Source organism: Pelodiscus sinensis, chromosome 3 (genome assembly GCF_049634645.1).
Source record: "Pelodiscus sinensis isolate JC-2024 chromosome 3, ASM4963464v1, whole genome shotgun sequence".
Lineage (NCBI taxonomy): Eukaryota > Metazoa > Chordata > Testudines > Trionychidae > Pelodiscus > Pelodiscus sinensis.
In genome coordinates, this window is record NC_134713.1 from 137,048,967 (window position 1) to 137,061,196 (window position 12,230).

The 12,230-nt window shown below is 41.5% G+C and overlaps 1 protein-coding gene across 2 annotated transcripts in view; it reads left to right on the forward strand.

Annotated features, from left to right (window-relative positions):
* Positions 1-12,230, forward strand: part of VIT (vitrin) — an 80,128-nt gene that overhangs the window by 44,598 nt on the left and 23,300 nt on the right. The window contains exons 10-13 of one of the 2 annotated variants that reach the window (XM_006131292.4): positions 1,505-1,543; positions 1,646-1,702; positions 3,542-3,604; positions 8,657-8,704. In XM_006131292.4, coding sequence (XP_006131354.2) covers positions 1,505-1,543; positions 1,646-1,702; positions 3,542-3,604; positions 8,657-8,704 — 207 coding nt within the window. The remainder of the gene's footprint in view (positions 1-1,504; positions 1,544-1,645; positions 1,703-3,541; positions 3,605-8,656; positions 8,705-12,230) is intronic. The other variant, XM_006131293.4, reaches the window with a different exon arrangement.

The following is a 12,230-nucleotide window of genomic DNA, read 5'->3' on the forward strand; positions in this document are numbered from 1 at the left end:
CCGCTCCGCGTCTCCCTAGTCTGCTGGGGGCGGAGGAGGCGCTAGCTTCGCGTCTCCCTGGTCTGCTGGGGGGAAGCAGCTAGTGCGGGGTTGCCTCACCCCGTTTGTAAGTAGGGATCCGATGTAAGTCAGATCCATGTAACCCGGGGACTGCCTGTATTTATACACCAACTGTGACATACTGCATCATGGTTACGTCTTCTGGATTCCAGATACGCCATTTAAAAGAAAACCCAACCCTTGCCAAGGATTTAATAAAAAAAGCCTTCATTTTTATCTGGTCATCAGAGATTCCCTCGGATGCTTCAGCTCTTCATGCATTCAGTGCTCTTTTCTGAGCAGCAGGCTGGAGCTTTCACGGACACCCAGCTCCACACCACAATCTGTCTGGTCCAAAATTTCAAACAGTGGGATCCTGTAGAAACAGGCGAAGGAATCAAACTCTCTCTTATTTGCCCGGGCGAATGGAGACTCACATCTGACCGTTGTGGTAAATTGGTAACTTGCTTTCAAACGGCACCGCCAGTGTAAACGCCCTCAGAACACAGTGCCATTCAAAGGATTACCACTATGGCTGCATCTATAAGACAAGATGTGTTGCCACTACCAACCACTGGTATTAGGAAAAGTTTACGGGGTTAAACCAGAAGTTGATTTATGGCTTGGAGTCTCTCAGAGGAAAATACTTTGTGCTGCCCCTAACAGTCCTTGTATTTGTGCTTCCTTCCTTATAGTCTTCCTTTTTTCTTCTTCTGTTTTTGCCTTGTTTTCCTTTTCAGAAAATATGAATTAATAAAATCTCAATGTAATCCCCTCCCCTGATTTTACACCTAAACATTGATTGTCTTGGTAGATCCCACGGAATCAGGCAAAAAAAAAGCAGTGATAGACCTGCATCACTATAAGCCCAATCTTGCACATGATTTAGGCATGAGAAGCAGGGTTGCTGGGTGCCTGGTTTTGCCCACAAAGTCTGGTAAAAAAACAGGGCCTGGAAGTCTCCACTCAGGTTTACTGACTGGACATCAAAAGTCTGGTTACTGCAAGTGAAGGATGAGGGATAGGCACTGGATCATCAATCTACCCCAACCCTTACTTGGCTGGGGCTGGTGCAATGCCTGCTTGGGTGCAATCCCAGTCTCTTACTTTACTTATGGATTTATAACCTGTCCATCACCAATGGCTCTGAGCATTAGAGGAGGTTTTGCAACAAATTGATAACAGTAACAAGTCACCAGGACTAGATGTAAAGTGGCAAATGTTAACTAACGTCAGCAGAAACAAAAAAAAACCCCAAAATGATATATATTTTTACATTGCCCCCAAAATGAAACAACTTAAATACAATAAGCACAAGCACATTGCTGCAGTGTAAGGAAAATTCCATACACACATCATTAACTCTGACAAATGCAAAATGAAAAGTCTGAGAAAATGCCAGATAATAACAGCCTTGAACTAAACATAACCTAAATGACATTGTTCTGTTTTAATGCCTACTTAGGGCAGATCCAGGCTGTACAAGGAAGAGGCCAGAATCAAGGTATGTCCTTAAACCAGTACAGATTTAGGAGATATTATAATTAAAATAATAAAAGCAATTATATTTAAATTCGGTGTATTGACCAATAAAATGTTTTTAAAGCATTCAGGAGTACTTCAACCCATGCTAGTAACAGAAATATTCCTCGAGCCAATACAGGTAACAGCTTTAAGTAACTTTTCAAATGTTTCTTTGTGGCAAATTATACCATTTGCATCTACTGCATGTTAAATAACACAATATTGTTTCATCTTCTAAGCTCTTTTACAGCAGCCTGCAATACTAACAGACATTTTAGCAATAAGAGGGTGATCAGGGAGGACATGGGATGGGGGAGGTATCCTAGTGACAGATGATGTGGGAAAAGCTGAAGTACTTAATGCTTTTTTTGCCTCTGTCTTCACAAACAAGGTCAGCTGCCAGACTACTACACTAGGCAACACAGTATGGCTATGTCTACATGATGAGTTTTCTTGGAAAAACTCATCTCATTTGCATATTTTCTGCCAATCCATTTTTGCGCTGGGGTTTTTACACAAAAACAAGCAGTGTGGACATTTTCTTTTTACACAAAATCCCCCTTTTTCCACAAGATCGGTAAGAGAAGATGTCCACACTGCTTGTTTTTGTGCAAAAACACAGGACAAAATTGGAGTAGTAGGAAATATGCAAATGAGATCGTGACTTGCAAATGAATCCCACATTTGCATATTTTTTGCCAAGAAAACTCGTAGGGTACGTCTAGACTACATGCCTCTGTCACCAGAGGCATGTAGATTAGGCTACCAAACATAGGAAAATGAAGCGGCGATTTAAATAATCGCCGCTTCATTTAAATTTACATGGCTGCCACGCTGAGCCGACAAACAGCTGATCAGCTGTTTGTCGGCTCAGCGCGATAGTCTGGACACGCGGGTGGCGACATCAAAGGTATTTGTCGACCACCCAGGTAAACCTCATCCCAGGAGACATACCTGGGCGGTCGACAAATACCTTTGATGTCGACACCCGCGCGTCCAGACTATCGCGCTGAGCCGACAAACAGCTGATCAGCTGTTTGTCGGCTCAGCGTGGCAGCCATGTAAATTTAAATGAAGCGGCAATTATTTAAATCGCCACTTCATTTTCCTATGTCTGGTAGCCTAATCTACATGCCTCTGGCGACAGAGGCATGTAGTCTAGACGTACCTGAAGTGTAGACATAGCCTATGGGAAGGAAGTGGGCAATCCTCAGTGAAGAAAGAACAGGTTAAGAACTATTTAGAAAAGCTAGTTATGGGCTGGATTTAATGTATCTGAGGGTGCTAAGGGAGTTGGCAGATATCATCGCAAAGCCTGTGGCCATTATCTCTGAAAACTTGTGGAGATCAGGAAAGGTCCCAGATGATTGGAAAAAGACAGTTGTAGGTCCCATCTTTAAAAAAGGGAAGAAGGACAATCTAGGGAACTACAGACCAATCAGCCTTACCTCAGTCCCCAGAAAAATCATGGAGGGAATCCTCAAGGAATCCATTTGGAAGCATTTGGAAGAGGAGAAAGTGATCAGGAATAATAGTCAACATGAATTCACCAAGGGCATGTCATGCCTGACCAACCTGATTAGCTTCTATGATGAGGTAACTGGCTCTGTGGACATGTGGAAGTCAGTGGGGGTGATATACCTTGACTTTAGCAAAGCTTTTGATATGGTCTCCCATAATATTCTTGCTAGCAAGTCAAGGAAGTATGGATTGGATAAATGGACTATAAGATGGCTAAAAAGCTGGCTAGACTGTCAGGCCCAACGGGTAGTGAGCAATGGCAAACTGGGGGCTGCATCTGTTCCCCAGGCCTTAGGTTCCCAGCCCTGCTTTAAGGGTACTTCTTCCTTTTTTTTTTTCCTTTTCCCTTGCCTTTAAAAGAAATGAGTGAGTATTATTTTCAGGTCCATTGTACACCCTATAATCACATTCCTCTGTACTAACCAATTGAAGCTGATGCTTGTGCCAAATCCCACAGGTATTCAACACCAAGAGTCTGTTGCGGCCTTCCGGAAACCTGCTGGGTCTCCAGTTCATCTTGGTAAGCTCTCCTGTTAGGAATTGCCTAAAGTCCCCTCATTTCCCTTTCATTTTAAAATGGTTGCCATTCGGGATATGTACAGGAGTAAATTACCTTTCCTGCGAGGTTCATGGTGCTCCTTTGGGACACCTACCGGTTTATATCCACTGAGCAGCTGCCATATTTATGAATGTGAAAAAGCACTAGCTCAGTGAACCATGTGCTTGCGTGTAATGTTGTAACGTCTCCTATGACGTTAGCAATTTTCCCTGTGGATACTGAAATTGAATGTCAAAGAGATCAAATATCTCATGCACCTTTTCTTGCTTCAGATTTCCTCCTCTCCTCTGCCTAGCTCTTACCCTGTCATGCCCCCTCCCACCATGCTTATGCGTCTCTCCATCACAGATAATCCTCAGCCTTTTGTTGACCCTCTCACTGCTTTTTGTTCTTCCCTGATCCTCTCTCATCAATGCCAAAAAGCAGTTCTTGCCTGTGCACGCAAGTGAGGCATGGAGAAGGTGCAGGCACCAGCCCCCAGTTACCTGCCTGCACATGCTTTTAGTGCAAATGAGCTCTCTCTGGGGATGCCACCCCCAGCTGTGCCGATCCTCTGATTCCTCATGCACGTGACACCATAAGGGGGGAAAGTTCGGCTTAAAGGAGCTGAATTAAAGCTGGTAGGAGTCTTGCTATGGGACTGAAGGAGCTGCAGGTGTTTCAGTCTGAGAGAATCTGCCCCTAAGAAGGAGGGAGAACGATGCCAAGATGGTTTTGTTGTGTTATTTTAGTGCTGCTAATATTTTGTTCAAACACCCTAATGTTTCTCCAAGGTACTTACAAAACAGAAGTTCCATATCATGAATGATGATGTTGTTTTAATCATAAGGAAACCAAAGAGGGGAAAAAAATCAGTCTTTGATGGAGTGATTCCCAACAAGCCTTCATCTAAGTCTGTTTTCAACACTAGTTTTGGTATCTCAAAAGCGTTGCTGCCAGCCAACTTCAGCACATGACTGAAGGGAAGTTATTGGCCCACTCCATGCTCTCTTGGAAGGAAATTTTGTTTTTCTTAATCACACAAGGAGAACACACACTTCTTGTGGAACAACTAGGATCAGTTTTGCAGGCTTGGCCTGATGTTTGAGAAATTTTTTATCATTGCCCTAGTCACACCTGTTTAAGCTGAGGTCCACCCAGATAAATCCATTTTCTTGCCAAATTTCTTCCTTCACTTCTTCAGGAATTTCATCTCCCACAAGCAACTGATAATGAACAAACTCTTCTTGCAACTCTCCACACTCTCAACAATTTAACTTGGGTTTCAAAACCAAAAAAAAAAAAGCCATAACCCATCACCACCACCACCAAACTGTTTATAAAATACTCAGTACTCAAAAGTTTTAATGTTGCTCCATTCCAGAAGTCAGCAAACTGAGAGTTCACACCTACTTGATCATTCATGGGTAGGTTGTGTTATGTTCATGGAATACACACAGAGAATGTAGATGAAAACATCAAATACTCTTCTGGGAAGGTTGCAGTGTAACACTACTTTTATTGCTTCCGGGGGTAGCCAAGTTAATCTGTTACAGGGGAAAAAAAACCAACAAATGGTCTGGTAGCACTTTATAGACTAACAAAACATGTAGATGGTATCATGAGCTTTCATGGACACAGCCCACTTCTTCAGATGACCGGAGTTATGAGTTTAGGGTGTGAACAACCAAAATAAATAGAAGGGGGAAAAGGAGGTGTGAGGGGGAAAAAAGGAAGCGGGGGCAGGGAGAAGAGCAGGTGGGAGTCAGAGAGCAGAGGGAATCAGTAAGTATCTGAAGATTGGGTAGTTAATATGAAGCAGATAAGAATCAAAGTGAATAGATAGTACCCTTCTGATCTGTTTGCACCTTCAATGGCTGTTAAGTTGGTAGTGTCCCAACCAGCTTTCATCACATTTGAGTCCATTAGCATGTGAATTGAATTTGTGAATGAACTGTAATTCCAATATTTCCCTGTTGATCTGGCTTGTAGAACTGGCTTGTGACAAGACAGCTACCTGGAGATCTTTTAAAGAGTGATGTGGAAGATTGAAGTGCCCCCCAACAGGTTTCTGTATGTTTCCTTTATGTATATCTGATTTGTGTCCATTCCCATAGAATAGTGATAGAAATGTAGCCGTGTTAGTCTGGTGTAGCTGAAGCAAAATGCAGGACAATGTAGCACTTTAAAGACTAACAAGATGGTTTATTAGATGATGAGCTTTCGTGGGCCAGACCCACTTCCTCCTTGTTAGTCTTTAAAGTGCTACATTGTCCTACATTTTGCTGGAAGAAAATAGTCACAACCATATATACCAAAGGATACAATTAAAAAAAATTAACACATATGAAAAGGACAAATCATGTGTTAATTTTTTTTAATTGTATCCTTTGGTATATATGGTTGTGACTATTTTCTTCCACTATTTGATCTGAGGAAGTGGGTCTGGCCAACGAAAGCTCATCATCTAATAAACCATCTTGTAGTCTTTAAAGTGCTACATAGTCCTGTATTTCATTCCCATAGAGACTGTCCAGTTTGTCCAATACATATAGCAATGGGGCACTGCTGGCATTTGATGGCATAGATCAAATTACAGGATATGCAGTCAAATGAACTTTTGATTTGGTGGCATATGTTGTTGGCTCCAGTGATGAATTTGCTAGTATAGATATGTTGGCAGAGTTGGCATCGGTTTTGGTTGTAGGGCTGGGTTCCTGGAGGCTTATGATGTGGTTGTGTGGCATGATTAACAGAAATAATTTGTTTCAGGTTGAGGTTGTCTGTAAGCGAGAATAGGCTTTTCTCCCAAGGCCTCAGAGTGAGGAATCATTTTCCAAGATGGGTTATAGATTGTGAATAGTGTGCTGGAAAGTTCTGAGTTGTGGACTGTAGATAATAACAAGAGGAGTTCTGTTATTTTTTCTTTTGGGTCTGTCTTGGAGTAGTTCATGTCTGGGTACTTTTTTGGCTCTGACAATTTGTTTTTTTCACTTCTCTAAGTGGGTATTTCAGTTTTAGGAATGATCTGTAAAGATCCTGATTGTCTGTCTGTGGGGTCGGAGCAAAACTGGTTGTATCTTAGGGCTTGGCTGTGGACAATAGACTGAGAAATGTGTCTGGGAAGCTGGATGTATGAAGGTAAGTGTAGCAGTCGGTGGGTTTCCACTATAGAGTGGTAGAAATTTGTCCATTATTTAACTGTACTGTAGTGTCCATGAAGTGGATTTCTCATGTAGACTGGTCCAGGCTGCGGTTGATGGTGGGGTGGAAGTTGTTGCAATCCTTGCATCTGTTTTCCGTGGGTCCATATAATGAAGAAGTCATCGATGTAGCATAAGTAAAGTAGGGGTATTATGGGGGCAAGAGCTGAGGAAACGTTGTTCAAGGTCAGCCATAAAGATGATGGCACATTGTGGTGCCATGCCTGAACAACACAAAGTAATGAAACCCAGAAAGAGAGAAAGCAGGTTGGTTTATAATGCAAAGAGGCACAACTTACCCCCCTTTCTTCTACGCTGGTTCTTTCTAGACTGATTATCATCACACACGTTCCTATAGAAAAACTCTCGCCTACTGTCAGATCAAGGAAATGCCCACCACAATTCTTAAAATAAAGCTTGACATTTCAACAAAGTCTTCAATACACCACAGCGTGTTCAGCACATACTGGGTAACAAATGACAAGTAACAAATCCTGACTCCTTTCAAGAATTTCGATTTCTGTCTCTCAGGGATGTAAATTTCATCTTCAGCTTTTCTTATAATCTCAAAGAATAAGACATTATTGACATCTTGCTGCTCTCTCTGAGAGTTAAGGATTGTCCCATTTGCAATCAGCCAACTCATTTTTTGTCATTTATCTCTTGTTAACGAAAAAAATGTTTGCAAAGGAAAAGGGAAGGACCACTGCCATAGGGGTTTGGAATGATCTGTGAAGTTCTTGAAACCATCTTATCATCTGAGTGGAAGTAGCTCTCAAGCAGGGCATATCCAGAGAAACTCCAAGAGTACTAGGCAAATTATGGAAGCTAATCTTTCTTTGGCTATGGAAGGGTTGAGCTAGGACAGAAGTCAATATATACTTTGGAAGGTAGCGGGGGACATGTTTGGTGCAACATTTTTGCCAGCTTGGCTAAAAGAACATAAGAATGGCCACACTGGGTCAGATCAAAGGTCCATCCAACCCAGTATACTGTCTGCCAACAGTGGCCAATGCCAGGTGCCCCAGAGGGAGTAAACCAAATAGGTAATGATCAAGCAATCTCTCTTGCCATCCATCTCTACCTTCTGCCAAACAGAGGCTAGGGACACCACTCCTTACCCATCCTGGCTAATAGCCATTAATGCTCTTAACTTCCATGAATTTATCTAGTTCTCTTTTAAACCCTGTTATAGTCCTAGCCTTCATAACCTCTTCAGGCAAGGAGTTCCACAGGTTGACTGTGCACTATGTGAAGAACTTTCTTTTATTTGTTTTAAACCTGCTGCCCATTAATTTTTTTGGTGGACCCTAGTTCTTATATTTTGTGAACAAGTAAATAAAATTTCCTTATTCACTTTCTCCACACCACTCATGATTTTATATACCTTTATCATATTCCCCCTTAGTCTCCTCTTTTCCAAGCTGAAAAGTTCTAGTTTCTTTAATCTCTTCTCATATGCAGCCCGTTCCAAATCCCTAATCATTTTAGCTGCCCTTCTCTGAATCTTTTCTAATGCTAGTATATCTTTTTTGAGAAAAAGTGCTAAAGCCCAGCCTTGCCCCCATGTTAATGTAAGTGAATATGAAAAAAACAAAACTGACCTAAAGAGATGTGCTTAACGTAGAGACAGAAGACAAGAGGCTACTAAAAAGGGCTTGAAATATGTTCATAAATGTTTCCACGTTTACTGATCAAAAAAAAAACCTCATTCTACTCTTTGCAACTCGTTCTACAAATTAACTCTTCTAAAGCGTGCAAAGTGGTTTGTAACGTCCCATAATGCCATGATTTTAAGTAATAATTTCTCTTCTCTTTTTGTGCATGAAAGCTATGGAAACTGACTCGTGGAAATCTGAATCAAGCCTTTTTGACACAGGTAAATATTTAACGCAATAAAATACAACAGATCCACCAGCAACTACACTGGAAATAACCAGCATTTCTAAACCCTTGGGAGGAACTTACACTTTTTAAGAAGGCCCTTGGTAATAACTTCCATTTACAAGAATTATTATGCACAATGACAAATGTGGCTTTCAGCTTCTCTCTGGTAGTTTGAAACTGCTCTGGTGGGCCCGATACTCATATCAGTCTCAAGCAAGCCCCATTCTAGGAACAGAACCAATGAAGTCTACAGAGAGTAGCAACTCTGCAAAAGGGGGTTCTAGCTACTGGAAAAAAGGGCCTAAAAGATTAATATATATCCTGGAAAATGCAGGGATATGGTAACAATCTGTAGAGAGTTAGGCTGTGGACAGGAAAGAGATCAGTCAAATTGTACACAAGAGCTTATAAAGAAATATAAACTGAACACATGGAAAACTCCTGAAAGTAAAATTATGATGTTATGGAACAGTGTCCCATGGGAATTATCATTTAACTTTTCTATTGCAGTGGTACCTCCAGTTCAAACAGCCCAGTGCCCCATTGTGCTTGGTGCTGTCCAAACATTTAAAAAATGACAGTCCCTTCTAAAATCTTATGATCGGAAATAGACAAGACAACTGGTGTTATATTAGATGATACAATGGGGAACCGTCCTGGACTGGCATGGGGATGGACCATACGATCCAATCGATTTTTCCATCTCTAGCTTCTATGCTTCATTGATCTCCCCTTTGTGAAACTGTGCTTGCAGCTGTCTTGATGGGCCCAATTTTTAAGAGTTTTCACTTGAAAGTTGAAATTACTTCAGAGCCGAGATATGAATTAGACTTGCATTAGTTCCAATATGTGGCAAAGCACATACATATTTGAATTAAAACTCAGAACCTGAGTTAGAAGAGATGATTCTATATCCATAACTACGGCTGTATCTACACTGCAGCATTTTTCCGGAAAAACATTACTTGCGTCCACACTGCCATTGCATTCTTTCGACAGAACGGAGAGGTTTTTCCCACGGCGGTAAACATCATTCTATGAGGAAGAAGCCTTTTTCAGAAAAAGCTTTTTCGGAAAAAGGCGTGTGTGGATACAGAAGAGGGAGTTCTTTCGAAAGAAGCGGCTTCCAGGAAATAACACAGGTGCCCTGGTGGCCATTCTGTCCATACTAATCCCAACTTAAATGCAAGATAGCATCCAATCAATGTGGATACTGTCTTTCGAAAAAGCACATCGCTTTTTCAATGCGCTTTGCTGTGTGGACGCTCTCTCTCAAAATAAGCTTGCAGTCTAGATGTAGCCTATGTAGCATTGTATAAATGAACAGGTTTCCCTGAGACACGGAGGGCAGGCTGAGTTGAAGAGAAGACATTTTATTGGATATCGTAGGCAAGTTCTGTGTGTCTGTTTGAAATGAGCTACAGCACAGTGGCTAGTGGGAAGGATTTATATTTGGAGACCAAAATGAGTGATGACTTTAAACTGGATGAAGACACATTGGTGCAGTCTTCTTTGTGCTTTCTCTGTAACCCAAGTGTGCGTGTAGGCTAGTGATAAAATCTGACGAATTTAGTGTGTCACTTCAGAGGAACAGTTTCTGGCGTGCATGGACCAACTGCTATCTTATGTAAATGAATGGAAGTTTAATGAGCATGTGACAATCCAGTGAAGGAAAATCTAATTAGCATGGCTTGAGCTGCCCATAAAGTAAGCTGAAATTCCCATGGAAATAAGAAAATTAAATGGGGGCTGGTAGAACTAGGAGGCCCACAGGAACTGACTATCTCCCCAATTAGCACAGAGAAATATTTTGTAGGTGGCATTATTTTTAAAATAAATGTATTGGAAAATAAATCAGTCAGCTGACCCACAGCCTTCCATAAACATGACATTCACATGACTAGGCTTGGATTGTAGGTAGCTACAAAGCTACCTGAGCTGAACACGCACGTGGAGGATGGACAAAACCTTGTGTAGGTGCAGATCAAGCGATGAGGCACTTAACTATGAATCTGACTTAGCTGCAAAGTTTGGTAGTAGATAGGATGGTAAATGTTCATAATTAATTACTGGGTAATGTTATACTCAGTTGTGCAAGTATGGTGTATTGAGTGCCTTTCCTTCACAATGACACATGATTGGTGCACAATACACTAATATGGCCAAGAACACAGAAAAAGTGTGATATTATTTGAGCTATATTAGATGGCTATGTATTTGAAGATGGCAGTGGAATGCATGCACACAGGCTGGCAAGGGGAAGGTTAAGGAACTTTACTCTTGTTGTTTCATGACTTGTAAGTACAATTTACAAATTGAAGCTCTGGACCTGATAAGTATGCATTTGTGCTTTTGCATGTTTGGACCCCAGTTTGCACTTTTGTGTTACTCAGTTACACCTTGGCAAAGCAAGTGTAAAGCTGGTGCACTGCCAGTTCAAAAGGGCTTTTTATTTTCACTGAACACAGATTTGAGACTCGGAAAGGAGCACAGCAGTGGAGAATCTGGCCCTCCATGAGATCAATGTAAAGGAAGAGATCAGAGTAGTGTTTCCACAGGCTCATAACCTGGGCAAAGGATAGCCAGTTTTCAAGAAAGTCTTTAGTGGTACAATTCCTCAATGAAGAGTACTTCCTATTCCTAATGTTATCTTTCTGTGCCCCACCTGCTGCACACAAACCAGGATTGTAGGAGGATAGGAGGATAAATATTTTATGTGTTATGTGAAATATTATTTTATAGGAGGATAAATATTTTTTAATGTGTTATGTGAAATACAATGAAAGAAGCAGTTTTGCTCATATGTTCAAAAAGTATTTTTCTTCAGGAAGGTACTAAAAGTGAACACTCGGAGCCCAAAAGTTGAACATTTAAAACAAATGATTAAACACCTGAAAACAATATGCGAGGGTGAGAATGGAAATACCCATTCACCCTTTCAGAGGTTAGTTCTGCTCCCAAGACAATGAAGTCCCTCCTCTGCAGAATTCTCTGCCACAAACTGCCTTTTCTGACCTAAATTCCCATTTTGTTGTCCCATGAATGCTTTCTTCTTGGTCTCTCATGATTTGAACTGAACACTGCTGTCCCTTCCCTTCATTTTAGGCAGTCCTTTATAGCTCAGCTCTTTGCTGCTTTCTGCCCATGTGCTGAGCCATAGGCTTTTGTGTCTGCCTTGGCATCAGTGGCTCAGAGCCCCCAGTTCTTGGCCCAATCCTCCATCTGCTCCTACAGAGCTGCCAAACAAAGACCCACAGAGAAATGTACAAAACACTCTCACTTCCAGTCACTCGTCAGTCTAAGTCCAGAGTTTGTTATTGACTCGATAACCTCCTTTGATTTCTTCCCTCTGGAAAGCTGCTGTTCTTTTCTCTCACCTGCTCTAGTTAAATAAGGTGCCATGAATTCTACTGGGTTTTTATTATTTGTAGACCACTCCCAAGGGAAACATGACAATGCCCTTCGCACTTGCCCTGTTACTTGGAAGTTTATTTCTATGGCTATGTCTATACTACAGC